Here is a 16,739-nt window from a genome sequence, read left to right as displayed (position 1 = left end):
AATTTCAAGACTTCTCCATGGACTCTGGACGTTTTATAGACCTAATTATTAATGAATAGGATTGGGAAGCGAGAACCAGTTCCAACTTGGAATTGTTTGAAAAAATTGCGATTCTAATGATATCAGTTTTTTTTTGTTTGTTTATTATCGGAATCGTTTAAAAACTTTTGGTTTTGAGTCCGATCTTTGGTTCCAAATTTAACATGCACAAGTTTTGGTAGTGCTTGTTGTGTTGTGTGGCTTTATTTTACGTTGAAAAAGCCCGGTAAAACTGCAAATCACCACTGAATCAAAATAAAATGTTCCCCTTATCTGTGAAATAAACACATGACCCGTTTCAATTCCACCACTCAAAGAATCTGAATCCAAAGGAAGAATCGGAATTGGAATCAGAATTGTTAATATCATAACAATGCCCAACCCGACTAATGGATTTATCAAAGAAAAGTATTGTCACATAAATCGATAATAAAAATGATTAATGATATGAAATGACATGATAATATGATCACAGTCTGATTGCAATGTGAACCTCACCTGGTTGTATAGTTAGTTTCATCCTGTCTCCAGTGAAAGAAGCATCCTGGTAGAGAGAATGGAGGTAAGGTGCACCATGCACTGTACAGATACAGTTAGTAGGTCTACATCCTACTCGAAACATTAATATGAGTTCCTCCACTAGGACCTCCATGTTATTCAGTGTTTTGTGGAAGACTAGGTGCACGTATTTGGCGGGGGTTTAGGGGTCCTCCCTCAAAAAAACAAGTAATGTTTTTAAATAAAAAAATACATGCAATTTCACATTGTTTTACATTACACATACATTACCATGTATACGTGTCTATGACGTTGGAAAAGCTGGTGCAGATAATGAATATATAACATAGCTTTAGTCTTAAAGCTATAGTGCGTGGTTTCTGTCGCCCCCATGAGGAATTCCAAGTAATGACAACAATTCTATCGGTGTGTCCACACGATACAAACCTTCCGTGAACGCGCTCCACCCCCACCTCTCCCCCACGCAGTTGCTAGTAGCCAAGGAGGACATAGAGCAGGGGTCCCCAACACGGTGCCCGCGGGCACCAGGTAGCCCCCAAGGACCACATGAGTAGCCCTCAGGCCTGTTCTAAAAATGGAAATTGAATATTGATATTATCTGTTTCCCACCTTAAGTCAAGTCATTGTTGATAATTATCGTGAGAAATCATTTACGTGATCAGGGTCTTCGCATTGATGAGCATCATTAATCATTAATAATCATATATAACTAAAGGCAAACTGAGCACATTTGTTATTTCAGAAGAGTGTATCAAACTGGTAGCCCTTCGTACGACTCAATACCCATGAAGTAGCTCTCAGTTTCAAAAAGGTTGGTGACCCCTGACATAGAGGATTAAAAAAAAACCACGACAGACTCTTCAGAAGAGGTAATTATCTGCGTGCGAAAGTCGCCAGACAACATCAATTTGTAAACACAGCCATGCTGAGAAATACAGAGAGAGTTGTGTGGATAGTGTGATAGTGTTAATTAGCTTTGTAGCGACTCACGTGGCAATGGCTTGAATGTAACGGACGTTCAGTAATATCAAAAAGTTACGCACTAAAGCTTTAAAGACAAACTTGCTGAAGAACTACATTTATTAGATGCTCACATTGATTTTGATGATTTTTTATTTTTACGTTCATTCGACGTCCCCAAAACGGCTTGGGTGCTGTACATTAGCCTTATAATGGTACAACAGGATAATCCAGTTGTGATCAGTGATCACTGGAAAGCATTTTATCTTAAGATGAGGAGATCATCAGGTAACCTACCTCATTCGCCTGCAGTGAGACATGCTTCCCTACCAAACTATAACTGAACTGTTTGACTACTCCGTTTAGATTTCACAGGAAGTGGACAGGCGGCGGCGTCTAGGTGTGACGTCTGCTGAGAGAGCTGCTGCTATCAAAGACACGTACCGGCCTCTCCATCCTCACGTCTACCATCTGCAGGTACTCGCTGCACCAGCCACTAATAGTGTCATTCCTAATGTGTCATGAACACCTCGCTGAGACACACCTGCACACCACCTGTCCTCAGGAGTCCTACCTCGCACCAAAGTTCAAGCAGATTATCGAGTACTGTCGAAGCAGTGACATCAGCGAAGAAGGTCTCGGAGACTTGTTGCAGGAAGAGGCAGGTGAGTTGGTTACACAAAGTGATTTAAAAAAAAAAAGGCCTTTAATACATAGAGACGTTTTTGGTCATAATTCTTCTTCCATTTAATAAAATGTTTTATATCTATGATTGCCGCCACCTATTTTCACCCGCCAAAATATATACCGTCTTGTTTTTTCTTTTTCCCTTACTGAAAACAGTATAGTGGTACGTATTGAAAACACATCAATTGCATTTGTATAGTTTGGTGTTCTCCGTTTCAATTGCAACCGCTGCAGCTTTGTCCCGCCATATTCCATTGTTTCCGCGGGGTCTTGAAAAGTCCAAAGAAGTCTCAAATTTCAAAATCTAAATTTAAGACCTTAAAAAGTCTTACATTTTTTTTTAAATTTGCTGAAGTGTTGTGTTCTAGATCTTAAATGATTTTAAACTTTACATTTATTTATTTTTATTCTGTGGTGTTGTAGTTGTTTCTTTCGTTCGTCGGAATATAATTTGCTGCATATGTACAGATTATTATTACTTTTATTCAATGTGAATACATTTATTTACTTTGCAAGTACTTTTGTGATGTGATATGTGTCATTCATAAAGGTCTTAAAAAGGTCTTAAATTTGACTTGGTGAAACCTGCAGAAACCCTGATATTCACAACTTAGAAAATACGTTGGTCGTTCCGTAGCAGAGATGGCAACCATTGAGAGCGAGTAGTGTCCAGTGATCACACTCATCTGAACGTTTTGACCGTAGTGCGGTGCATTTGGCCATACTTTGTCAGCGTGAACGCACCTTGTACTCAAAATAGCTAGTATAAGTACAGAGATTTTAGACAAAGCACTACACCAAGTGGCAAGCTAGCGTGCAGGAAGATGTTTATTCCAGAGCCAAATGAATGACTAAAAAAACAACCAAATCGGTTGTCTCTTATTACTTTTAACTAGGGCTGTCAAACGATAATTTTTTTAAAAATCACGATTAATCGCTCAACTTCTATAGTTAATCGCAATTAATCGCATGTTTTATCACATGATTAAAATTCTATTATTTTGCATTTCACAACAGTTTTTAAGTACATATTAACAATGGAAAGCAATTCTTACCAGTGTATATTGATTGGGAATCAAATGAATGCAAAGAAAGTTACTTTATGAACTTCACTTTAAGATTTGTATTAGTTTATTATTTATTTACTGTAAACAAAAGAAGAAAAAAGAAAAAAAGGAAGGGTACTAAACAACAGTCAGGAACTTGTTTATTGTTAAGTCCATGGTCAAAATTAAAGATTTAATAATAATGTGATAACTATAATAACTTATTTCACTAGTAAATTGCTGTTGAACGACAAAAACAACCACCAGATGGGAAAATGGTATTTTACAATTACTGTGAATGCACCACGAGGCTACTAGTGAACGCACCGTCTGTGAAATACAGTTACACTTTACACTGTTTAACGTTAGCTGTCAGCATTTTAACCGTGTTTAATCCAGCTGCTAGCTAAAGGTAGGCTAACATTACCTGCTGTCAGGTGTAGTCAGTGGCGCAAAAAGTGTGTGTGTGCTATATGCGGCACATAGGGGCGCAGCACCGTGGGGGCACCAAAGTGATGGTTAAAAAAAAAGAAAGAAAAAAAAAGTTAAAAATCTTTGTTTTGGTGTTTTCTATATGTAGCTGCTTTTGTGCGTTTCTAAATCATTTTTGCATTTCCTCAATGTTATTATATAACATTGTAGAGGACTAACAGGCTTGAGTAGGCGCCCTGTCTCATAAGATTCCATCATAGATGAGAAGAGGGGGGGGGGCGCTCCCTTTTATATATGTCAATGGGCGCGCCCTACTATGGCCACCCCAAGACCCGGGCTATAGGAGGGCGGGTCCGGTCTTGGCGTGGCCATAGTAGGGTTCGTAATATCGCGAGTGGGTACGCCGTAAAAAAAAAAAAAAACACTAAAAAAGCTTAAAGACAAAAGTTGCTCAAGAAGTCCAACTAGAACCATTAGATCTGAGACATGGATCTATTTGGCTTAGGTGGTGCCCAAAACAGCTCAGGTGCTGCACCTAAACCTTATAATGGCAGGGAAAACCCTGATATTGCTTAAATATATTGATGTATTCAAATGCTACATGGAGCATCTTTTATTGACTCCCATCTTTCTGTTGAAGCTCCAAGGGTTTATCGCTTCCCTGTGTTTGAGAAAAGCTTCTGTGAGGAGCTGGTGGAGGAGCTGGAGCACTTTGAGCAGTCCTCGGCCCCGAAAGGAAGACCCAACACCATGAACCACTATGGGGTAACGTATGCCTTCCTACAGGTTGAAACCCCGAAAAGCGTCGGTTAATCACATTTCATCTTTTATTGTGCCGTGACATTTTGATCCTTGGCCTACAGCGGGCCATGAAATATGAGAGGCACATTCCAGGCAGGCACATGCAGGGACTATAATGGATCTTCTAGGAAAGTCAGAGCAATTCTAGGGTCATTTGACCGTGAGGAACATGCATATCGTCGCTGTCGGGCAGATACTTTGTATCTCCATATTTCGTATTTTCATTCTGTAGTCTGTACACATGTACTGTATGTTTCCCATTGATAAAATGCACTCAAGCAGTAGTATACTTCATGTTAAACATAAATATATACTGATTTGGTTACAGCAAAGACAAAGTCAGCAGTATTGACGGCAAAATAGGCTACAGAATATTTCGTTCTGTATTGACAGGTGCAATATTTAAAAAAAATTTTTTTTTTTAAATTACATATCGATCTGCATGTATGTCAAAACCTAGAGACTTTCAAACGTCAAAATGTCATTTATTAATATGTATTTGTGTCAAAATGACATATAAACATCTTTTCCTATTCTATTTTGCCTGGAAACGCTTCCAACACGCTTGCCTGTCGCGTGAAAAATAGGCGTCGGTCCTATTTCTAGCAAGCGTGCGTTTTTCTGAGACGTGCGTGTCACGCAGGCAGTGTGAAAGCTCTAACCTGTTAACATGGGAGCCGAAATAAAAACAGACACACCGCGCAGCTCACACCTTATGCTGCATGTCTTCAGGCCAAGATGGAGGCCTTCAGCTGAAACCTTAAATTAGGAAGATATAAAATGCAGAAACCATGAAAGAGCTCTGACTTAAATATGTAATATGTATATGTGAGTCTTAAGAAGGTCAGAGAATTAAACATGAGGGTTACGTTCTTTTATTAATGATATTCTTCTCATTTTCTCTCCCTTCCAGATCCTCCTGAATGAACTGGGCTTTGACGAGGGCTTCCTCACGCCCCTCCGTGAGCTCTACCTGCATCCGCTCGCCTCCCTGCTGTACCCGGACTGTGGGGGACGGGGACTGGACAGCCACAAGGCCTTTGTTGTTAAATATGACATGAATGAAGACCTGGAGCTCAGCTACCACTACGACAACGCAGAAGTCACCCTAAATGTTTCCCTGGGCAAGGACTTCACCGAGGGCAACCTTTATTTTGGTGATATGAGACAGGTGAACATCTCGGTTATAACGCTACACTGTACTATAATACTATTACTGCTCCTACTGTTGTTACTACTATTACGACACCGTAAACCACCCCTTCTACTACTTGCAGCTGTGCGTTTAATTATTTTGGTACGCTCGTTTGGTCTGATTTGGTGCGCGTCTGAGTGCGATTACTGCATTCACACCTGCCAAAATAAACTGCACCAAAGGGGAAAACAAACTCTAGTGCAATTCAACCAAAGTAAATGAGGCAGGTGTGAAAAGTTTATTTTTATCTCAGAAACAAGCAGTATACCCTTTCAATCCAGGTATTTTGAACTTACTGTTGCTGATAATGCTACTGTTGTTCCAAATGTGTACGTAACACAATTTCTAAGATCAGAAAGCCTGCTGATTAAACTTTGAAAGCTTTTCTGGCAGTTTAGAAATACTGAGGAAACTTGAAGGCCTTAAAAAGTCTTAAAGGTCCAATATGTAATATTTGTACTGTAATAAATCCAAAAATGACACCAATGCCTCATCAGATATTAAGGAAACATGTTAAACTGAAATACTATCTTTTCTGACAACAATGCTAATTTCAGTATTTTTTCTTTTTGAAATTTACATTCCGTGACGGAATTTATGTTTATGTTTTGATCTGTGTGTTGTTATCAACGGCCCAGTTTGACAGGCAGGCCGGGTTGCCAGATATACCTGTAAAAGCGTAAACCCAGCGGCGCTACAGCTGTAACGGTAGTACAGCCATGAAAGCAGCAAACAAACGAACAGGATCAACTGAGATAGATTCTACATGACATAAAAAAAGAAAACAGCATGTTTCTAACAGTTGTGTGACCAGAGACGTAACAACCCCCTGGTAAATATTGGAGATGTATTTGAAAGATGGAGACAGCTTAGAGCCCAAAAGGACGCAGAGTTGGCTTATTTTCTCCTGAACAGGTAAACATTAGCTTCATGCTAATTTATCACAGCTACTAGGAACGGGCATTTTTTGTCATTTCAACATTTGTGTACTCACATTGAATTATATAGCTAGAGTAACCGAGTTGGTTACTACTTAAAAAAACAATTGAGACATAGCCAGTAAAGTGATCCCGACTGGTCCTGGCTAACGCCGCCATGCTAACCCTGCTAACTGTTAACGTTACCGGGCAGCCCGTGGCTGTTTACAGCGTGTAGCCTCTTCAGCGGCTGGAGCCGACAACAATGAGTTATTTTAAACCACGAGAGGGGGGCTGTAAATCGGAAAGAGAGGACTGTGAGTTTGCAGTGTGTTTAGCGAATGTTGCCAATGAAGTGTGTTCCGTCGGCAAGGTAGTGGTATTTTTAGCGTTTTGTATTGTAATTCTAAGCCGAGGAAGTGTGCCTGACTGGCGTGTGGAGAGGACAGTGAGGTTGTTGTGTTTTTAGCAGTTTATACTGTAATTTTAAGCCGAAAAAGTGTGTCTGTCAGTTGGTTACAGAGCTCCGCGTGAGCACGGGCTTTTATGACTGTCAATATAGCCAGCATCTACCGTTAGCTACTCCGCTATGCTGTGGAGTAATGTCTGGCTATGTGAGACTAGCATCTACCGTTAGCTACTCCGCTGTGCTGTGGAGTAATGTCTGGCTATGTGAGACTAGCATCTAACGTTAGCTACTCCGCTGTGCTGTAGAGTAATAACTGGCTATGTAAGAAAAGCGTCCAGCTACATTGTTGTGAATGCTGCGGTCTCAGCCTGGCAACCCCCGTGAACTTTGAGTCTGGGCAGGAGGGGGCGGGGGAGACGACTCTCCAGTATTTTGAATTGGTAGTGCAGTAACTATTTTAACCGCTAGCTGCCAGTATTACACACAATATTACATATTGCACCTTTAAGTTGGCTGAAGTATTGTATCCAGGTCTTAAATAATAGTGCAAATATACTATATATAGACTACAAATGAGACCAACATGCAACTTAAATTGCAGCTAATCAGCTTTCGTGTTACTGGTGCGAGTCTCTGTCGGATTGTACCTCAGACATAAATCGGATTTTATTCTTTAGGTATGTGGAAGTGCAAGTTTAGCGGTACTTGACTTGAAAAACTGAATTTAGGGCAAAAATCCAGTTGCTTACAACGTTTTTGAAACCTACTGCTTTTTATGCGAGCGTGAGAGCAATCAAACTGGGAATGTTAAAGGTCCCATGGAATGAAGTCAGAATCAGCCAGAATAACTGAAATCACCTGTGTAGGTGTTTAAATTTGACTCGGTGAAACCTGCAGAAACCCCTGTATTATTATATTTCCGATGTCATTTCTATACAGTAATGCTAAATCATGTCTAAACTAAGTGCTTGTGTTGGCCCCTGCAGGTGCCTTTAAGTGAGACTGAGTGTTCAGAGGTGGAACACAGGGTGACCGAGGGGCTCCTCCATCGGGGTCAACACATGCACGGGGCCCTGCCCATCTCCTCCGGCCAGCGCTGGAACCTCATCATCTGGATGAGAGCCTCACATGAACGCAACAAGCTGTGCCCCATGTGCAACAGGAGGCCGACACTGGTGGAAGGGGAGGGCTTTGCTGACGGGTTCACCAAACACCCTGAAGCAGCGCTGAACCATTCGTGCGTTTTGACGTGACGTATCCCGCTGCTGTCAGCGTTTAATAAGGGGACTTTGGTGTCCCCAGGTTGTACAGTAATATCAAAAGAAGACGCTGGCAGGCAGCAACGCGTGCAACTACCTCAGATGTATCCTGTAGGAATGAATGATTTTGAAAAAAAGTTTGTGCAACATACATTTTCTGTCAATAGACAGATATGCTACAGTATGATTGTTGCACAGTTAATCGAGACAACACTGGGTCAAAGCCATTAAATGGAATAAATTCTATTGACAAACTTTGACTGTATTCCAAATTGGAATGATGAATATTTATTATTTGTACTATTGATAATACTAATGGTACTATAATTCTGCGTTTCTACATTTGCCGTGGTGTCCCATTTTGTGACGAGTATATGTATGACTATTATCTCAAATATTAGTCCAATGTTATCAAACAACCCATACTGGTCAAGCCCCCCTATTTATATACAGTATGATAGTACTGGATTTTGTGCCAAAAAATAAAAAATTAGGTTTGCCCCACTCCTGCTGTATCTCTTTCATCAGAATCAGTTTTATTGGCCAAGTATACTTACATACACAAGGAATTTGACTTCAGTAGGTGTTAACTCTCTATACATTCAACAAAGAGACACTCTATACATTCATTAACAATTCCAATACCTTCTAAGTCTGTAAACATCTTTTTGTAAAACTTATTGGGATCAATTTACAAAAGGTAACATGAGGCCAGGGATTTCTGGATAGAACATATTCCTAGCGCCCTCTATATAAAGAGTGTGGCCAACTCAAATCATGGGAGCCATATTGGATACCAACGTCCGATGACTACAGTGTAACCCATGGGGCGAATATGCTATCTTGAAATAAATTGCTTATTTTCACCATGTTATTATCAACGTTTGTCAATATGTAAAAGGCCCTTACGGAAATATTCCAGTGTATATTTACCTTCTATATCGTAAATGGGCCTAAAAAAAAAATGCCCATTGTAGTGAGTGACCACATTGCCTAATAAGTCTCAGTCTGAGCAGTGTTTACCTTTCTAATGTCCGCTAGCATACAGGCTAACTATAGCTAGCTTTGTGTGTAACGTAACACAAACCCACCCATCTCAGAGGAGCGAAGCTCAATATTTCATTTAATAAAATTATGGTACAAAAGAGCACTAACGCCACAGGTCTTATGTTGACAACGTGGACGCAGATATAGGAAACTCCGTAGGCAGTCGTAATATTTACCTAACAGGCTAGCGCTAATAGTGTTAGCAAACATCGGCGTCGCTGTCTAAACTTGTGAAAAGCCGAACAACATCCCCGTCCAAGCTGTGTTTCACTTTCCCTCCAATATTATTATTAACATAATAAAGACACCTGGACTCCATATGGCTGTGGCAAGATCACGCATTTAGTTACATGGAGTGCTAGCGAAAAAGTAACCCCAGTATAAGGCTAACTTCAAACTTCATTCATTTCTAAAGCAGTGTTAGAACTTTATTTGACAGCATGGTACACATTAACGATGGTATTATTATATTTGTCCTATGTAATTTGATATATTGAAGAGAGAAATTGACATTTACCTCACACAATAATGAACAGCTTCCATACTTTTTGCCTTTTTGCTTCACGGGGGGACTTGGGAAATCTTTTGCTGCTTCCCTGTCTTTGATTGCAGCCAAATGCACAACAGTTGGGCATTTTTTCAGTGATTTATGTAATTTTTTAAATCATTTATTACATTTTTCCACTATTCCCTGCATTATGTCAATGGGAATCAGATAAATGTTGGTATCAAACATAGAGTCCACGAAATGTGACCACATCGGAACCAATCGCAGAACGGTATGCTCAGAACATTCGATTCCCTAGTTGGCCACACTATCTAAATAACATATATAACAACCTGGTTCGTGAAATAGTCACGTTATTTTCAATCTATTGATACGTGTTCACAGGGACGGTTTTGTCGTTTTTTTCCGTGGTGGCCAACACAAAATGGTCTATAGGGAGATTAACGGGGAAAGCCACTCCCCGGGGGAGGACGCCTCACACACCGGAGATGGCCGCGGGGGAGGACTCCTCACACGCCGGGACACGGCCGCGGGGACGCGCGACAATAACCGGGGATTTCCACTGGATGCGTAACGGCTGCGGACCGGCTCCGCTGCGTGCCGGCTGCGTGCTCCGCCGTCCGTCAATACCCACCGGGTCCGGATTTGTTGCGGAACGGCTGCGGCTGACAGCTGTAGTCACGAGGACCCACAAGTTCTCGCGAATTCACGTAGAATAGAATCACAAAACCAACAACAGTTAGTTTCCATCCAGAGGAGTAGAGGGGAAACGACTCTGTGCTGTGTTTTCAAGGTGTGGAGCAGGGAAATATGATCCGCCGTGAGCACGGTGTATTTTATTTTGAAAATTAACCGGATATTTATTTTGTTTCTGTGCTCGACTTCCTGTCCCGCACTATCTGCCGTGTGCTGAATTGCTGCGGAGCTCTCCATTGTCCGTCAAAAATAGAAGCTCTGCGTATCTGCTGAGGAGGGCTGCGGACTGACGGAACTGGGACGGAGTAGGGACGCAGACGTTCCGCAGTCTGTGGAAATACACACACTGACTTTAATGGAAACCTAATGACTCCGTCGACGTTCCGCATCCAGTGGAAGTTGCTGGTAACAGGATGGCGGAGGTTGGGTTAAGATAAAAAACAACGGGGAAAGGTTGCCTCACACCCCGGGAGACGGCCACAGGGAACGCGCGGCGATAACGGGACAACAAAACGCACACGCGGGACGCGATCCCTGACCTCCGGCGTGAAAGTCCAGAATTGTTTGACCTATCCACCACCCCAACCAAGCTCCTTATGCGGATTTTCCGCATTTCATACTACTCGCTACCGTAGACGTGCGTAACGACAAAAACGTCCCTATGAACACGTATCAATAGATTAAATAACGTGATCATTTCACAAACTGCCGTGAGACCGGGCTGAAAGTGCGCTACATATTCTTGCAGCTGGTTTCATGCTATTCCCCTGACCAACAGTTAGTGGCGGTCATGAGCAAAGAAGTGTAGCAAATGTGCAATGACAGGGAAGAGGAAGACAGCAAGCTGGCAAACATGGCTGCGTTTCAATAGTGGTTCATCATGCCTTCGTTCACTTCCCATAAGGAATCCCCGCCACGCCATCTTAAATGTCCTTCCAGTTGTCCGAAAAACTGAATTGAACTTGGCGAGATCGATCCTGGGAGGGCTGAGGGAGCAACGATGGTCACTCCAGAGTTGGATCACCCACAATGCATTGCAGTTATGCATTTGGTGCATACATTCATGGTTAGGTGTCAGTGATGTACAACCGCTAAAACTCCTGTTGCTGACCCCCAAAGAAGGAAAAGATGAATACATTTCGACCTTTTAAAGTCCTATTTGTTAGCTTGATATTTTAATTTAATAGATAGTTGTATGTGTGATTTCTTTATTTCCAACATTATCTGTAAATGCATGGAAGAAATTCTGTTTTTGCAAGATATAAGCATTAATATGATTAATCATACAGATCACAAACTTTCTAAATCAGAAATGTATGCAGCTGATTACCAGCCTCATTAAAATGAGTCTGCGGGTATTTATGATGTATAAAACTCAGTAATACTACTTTTTGTAAATAATATTTGTATAGCGCACAATAAGGAAATTGCATGACATAAGCAGACCTAAATCCACATAAAAACGGGGATAGAACCCCATAATTAATGGAAATAAGGTGGAAAATTGTACACACTTGAAGCAGTAGCGGTAAGCCTACAACTGGCAGGCGAGCCGTATAGTTTGGGCTGAAAGTGAACGAGGGCAGGTGCGTTTCATTTCAATGCCTCGCCCATTTTTCCTCTGCTCTCAATAGGTGCATCTCACTTCCCTTATTTGATAGCTCCTCGGCTGAAGCGCAAGTTGTTCTGTCCCTCCTTCGTAAAGCTCTTTTTTTCTGCCCCGTGGAGCGAGGAGGGATCACCGAGGAGCTATAGGCGAGGAGACATTAGAGTTGCCTTTTCGGAATCCTTGCAGCTGAAAGCCGTAGCTATCTCCGCCCCTACAGCTGATGAATTAATGTGACGCTTCAAAGGGAAGTCTTTTTTTTTTCCAGCATTCTTGATTTAATCAAACAAATAATCAGCCTCTACACCAGAATAATTTTGAGGAGTACAATTTGGAGTAAAATGAGAACATTTCCTTATCTATACTTTCTTTTCACCTGCCTCGATCCATTTCGCTCTTGACCTTATAAAGGCCCCCTGTGCCCTTTCAAGATAAAGCTCATCTAACCGGACTTGTAACTCCATTAACTTGTTTTTCCCTTGATAATTTAGGTCCAAATTACTACAACACTGGTTAATTTCCCGAAACAAATTGCTTTCATATGCTTCAAAGGACATTTCTTCCCTCTAAAAACATTTCCTTGTTTCTAAGACGTGAAGAAGGGAGGCAAGTGGAGGAGCCGGGGATGCAATTTTAGGGAAGTGAGGTGTACCTCAAGTGGCCTCCGTATGCTATTACGCCACACTAAGGGCTGAGGGGAAGTGAAGGAGGACATGTTGAAACACTAATGAAACGCAGCCTGTGAGTGATAACGATGCAGGCTTTAGAATATTCAAAAATCAAGAAGAATGGAAGTGAACAGACATTTTGTGATGATGCGTATTTAACTTTGGACGTCGCCAAGCCACCGTGTTCAACACAAGACAAACCACATGCTTTGGAGTAATGGCATTTTAATTACATAAATTACTGTATATCTGTCAATTTCTTGTTATTGTCATATGCATGAAGTGTTGTGGTGAAAGTTAATTACGTTCCGATACAGACTTTGTGAGTAAAAACACATACATAAAACGTGTACGCTACATCTTGCATAATGAATCGTTCCTTTTCAGCAACATCAAGACTTTTTGGTTGTTTCTTTTTGTTCCAGGTTAATGTGTGTGGAGTGTCGAACTGGAGGGAAACGGGTAAAAGGAGAGGCATACTACAACATATTCAAACAAACACCAAAACACAAATATGCAAAGGCTAACATAGTAGAAGACAGTAGACTTTACAACCTCATGGTTAAATAGTTCTGTTACTAAAATAGTGCTAGTTTTCTCTTTTCCTGGCTTTAAAATCAAAGTCTGTACACACAGGCAGATGTAAAATTACTGTACAATAAGTTTTGATATTGTACTGATTTCAAGATTAGTTTGGATTTGGAGTAATTACATTAATAGTACAATATCAATATATAGCTTGTTATAAGTTGGTATAAAGATAAATATTTTCACATCAAATATATAATCCTATACATCTCTTACATATAAATATCTCCTCTGTTATTATGGCCATTTACATCAAACAAGTATTATACATTTGTATTTCATGTATGCAGAATTTGTCAGCACTGCACCAATATAAAAAGCAGATGAAGTTAAAACTTCAACCTCCCCAACCGCTTTGATTGGATCAGTCCCATTTCCGCCAGACTGTTAAGCTGTCAGTTTGCTCAAAGCCATCAGTCTGTGCCCCCTTGTACTGTCCGTGGGTCAGACTGTTCCGAGTCTCTGCTTCATAACGTGGTCTCGCTGCTCATGTCCCGGGGGTGGTGGTGGTCGATGTCCGAGTCGTAGTCCGACTCCATCTCGATCTTGACTTGGGGCACAGGGCAGGCCATCCCTCGGCCCATAGGCATGGCCGGAGACGATGGGCACGAGATCTTCAGGTGGAGGGTGATGCTGAGGAAGGGCAAGCTCCAGTTACCATACACACCCACAGCCAAAAACACTGAGGGGCTGAGGGGGGGGGGAGGCCGGGGAGGGTGGAGGAGCTCAGCCATGTGGCATCATGACCCCCAGCTAAACACTGAGAGTGAAAAAAGCTGCGGTAGTGGTTGTCTGTGGCCACAATGCCTCATGGGTAAGACTAGGACTGGTGACTGGGATAGTCAAAGCCTGGGAAAGGATTTAAACCATGAACATGGACGTTTGTTGTGGGTCTTTACATACTATTACCCCAAGAGGGACGTGTTTAATATAGTGAGCAAAGTTAAAGCCACATTTGGAACCTAGCAGGTAGTCCATTTCCACCTTATGCCATATGAACTTTAGGTATTTCTTTCTAAACTATGCAGGAAGAGACTGATGAAACTCTGATGCCAAACGTGAACAGAGGACCTTTTTATTAACAAGAAGGTAATGTAACTAGTGATGAAAGAAAAAGAAAACCTACAGTATACCTCGACTTAATGACTACACTTGAACATAAATGAGCAAATCCTGGGTTTCTGAACATCAATTTTCAATAGTTCACAAATTAAACTACAGTTTGTTTTGACTTGACGCTATGAATTTTTCCTCTAAGTTCTTGTGCCCCCTTAGGGTCCATCCTTAGAAATGATGGCATCTCATTCCGCTGTTATACAGATGACACACAAATGTACCTGGCTTTGAAACGGAAAGATTCTCTTTCTTTTTAAAGGCACTGTTGGAGGACATTAAAGCTTGGATGGCATTACATTGTTTAAAGGGCAACTATTATATAGCAGGATAATACTTAAATGTTTACATGCTTTAATGTTAAAAAAAATATTTCTCATACTGCCCATGGCTGCTGCACTATTCACCCTCTGTATGAGATTGTTTGTAGGAGTGCCTGTCTCTTTAAGCCTCCCTCCCGCCAAAGCCCAGTCTGCTCTTACTGGCCAGAGTGTTCCTGGAATCTGAACTCCGACAAATTGGCAGCCAAGACGACGTTTATTGCCGTTAGCATGTAGCTAGCTACTATAGTTAGCAGGGGGCACTAATAGAGTATAGCAGCACTTTCTACAGTCAATAATCACAGATAAAGGCTTTTTAACCAAATGCTACATAAACAGGAATGTTTAGGAGTAATGTGGCACCGGATGAATCCCAGAAGTGGAACGTCGTGGATATAGACTATGTTGGTGTGAACCAGGCTCCCTCTCACGCTTGCAGGTGGTCCAGAACACTGCAGCTCGTCTTTTAAAAGTAACACGCCTCCCTTTACTCCCTTTTTACGTGTGTGGCATTTGAGGATTTCATTTTAAAATGTAAAATGGGCTAGCTCCAACCTATCTCTCCGACCTTTTACATATACGTCCCCGAGTTTACTCAGGTCAGCTGGTCATCAAGGCTGAAGCACAGTCGTGCCTTCATAGTTGTAGCCCCCAAACTCTGGAATGAGTTGCCCCTATATGTTAGGCTGGCCCCTACACTGCCTGATTTTAAATCCTGTCTTAAAACACATGTTTATTCACAGGCTTTTTACACACTATAATAGTTGCCTGTATATTATTGTAATTTTGTCTTTTAAACTGGTCTTTGTGTGTTTACTGTTTTTTTTCTGTTATCTTTGATTGTACAGCACTTTTTTTAAGTGCGCTATAAATAAATGTGGTTTGGATTGTGTGCGCAAATCTGTATTCAACCTTACGCCTTTGGCACTGTTTAAGTCAATACATGCAATATGATAGAGTGTGGTCTAGACCTACTCTATCTGTAAAGTGTCTTGAGATAATAACTATTATGATTTGATACTATAAATAAAATTGAACTGAATTGAATTATTTGTTCAACGAATGACTGAATGCATAACCATATTTGGAGGCTTTATCGTTTTAAATAGCTGTATACACAGATGGGTTTGTAAGATTTGGTGATAGAATGCATTATAGGCAGGTGAAAAGGCATGAAAGAAAATCACATTATAGCGAAGTTTTCTGCATCTAAATCCATCTCTCACAACATCTCGCAAAACAAATGAATGTTAATCTATAATCAGTTACACAGTCAATTCCAAACCATGCCTCTTTCAAAGCAATGCAGACATGATGTCTGAAATTCTGAATCTCCCACAAAGGGAAAAAATAAATAAACAGAGTCTTGTGGTCAAGTATTGTGGTTCAATGTCTGGCATATTGAGAAAAGGTTACCAGAAATAGCCTAGCATCAGCTGCGTTTTCAATGCAAACATTTCCATTGAAAGTGCTGCGGCTCCAGGTGCGGGTAGTTCAGAGAGCAAAAAGCTAGGGTCAGGCTAAATTTCCCATGCAGGTGTGAGCATCACAGACGGATTAACTAAAATGATTCAGCACATGGAGGAAAAAGAAACAACCAAAACAATGATGCTTGTTGCATGTGGATGGATGGGTGGATGGATTATACAGTTGGACACAAAGTGGCCTACAATAAATCCTCTACACGTACTAGATTTACAACAGACTTAATATACCACACAGTATTTTTATTCTTCTATTTGAATTCCATATGTGTTAATTAATCTAGACAAATAAACCTGACGATTGCCTTTGAGACACAGAATAAACTATACAGCATGCATTTCAGGTCATCATCCTTCACCTCAAAGTCACAGCCTTTCATAAATCAATCAATGAATCAATAAAGAATTACAATATGCCGATTTGTGTGTACAAAAGGCAGTGCAG

General features: G+C 41.1%; 2 protein-coding genes across 2 annotated transcripts in view; one reads left to right on the top strand and one right to left on the bottom strand.

Annotated features, from left to right (window-relative positions):
• ogfod2 (2-oxoglutarate and iron-dependent oxygenase domain containing 2) overlaps positions 1-8,769 on the top strand; it is a 10,220-nt gene extending 1,451 nt beyond the window's left edge. Inside the window, exons 3-7 of the mRNA XM_028578094.1 lie at positions 1,885-1,995; positions 2,084-2,183; positions 4,324-4,448; positions 5,398-5,655; positions 7,992-8,769. Coding sequence (XP_028433895.1) covers positions 1,885-1,995; positions 2,084-2,183; positions 4,324-4,448; positions 5,398-5,655; positions 7,992-8,258 — 861 coding nt within the window. The 3' untranslated portion in view covers positions 8,259-8,769. The remainder of the gene's footprint in view (positions 1-1,884; positions 1,996-2,083; positions 2,184-4,323; positions 4,449-5,397; positions 5,656-7,991) is intronic.
• A 4,276-nt stretch (positions 8,770-13,045) lies between these two features.
• Positions 13,046-16,739, bottom strand: part of slc4a5a (solute carrier family 4 member 5a) — a 34,991-nt gene continuing 31,297 nt past the window's right edge. Inside the window, exon 25 of the mRNA XM_028577656.1 lies at positions 13,046-14,010. Within this exon, the coding sequence (XP_028433457.1) occupies positions 13,845-14,010 (166 nt within the window). The 3' untranslated portion in view covers positions 13,046-13,844. The remainder of the gene's footprint in view (positions 14,011-16,739) is intronic.

Source organism: Perca flavescens, chromosome 5 (assembly GCF_004354835.1).
Source record: "Perca flavescens isolate YP-PL-M2 chromosome 5, PFLA_1.0, whole genome shotgun sequence".
Lineage (NCBI taxonomy): Eukaryota > Metazoa > Chordata > Actinopteri > Perciformes > Percidae > Perca > Perca flavescens.
The sequence above is the reverse complement of the archived record's forward strand: the minus strand, read 5'-3'. Positions and strand labels throughout refer to the sequence as shown.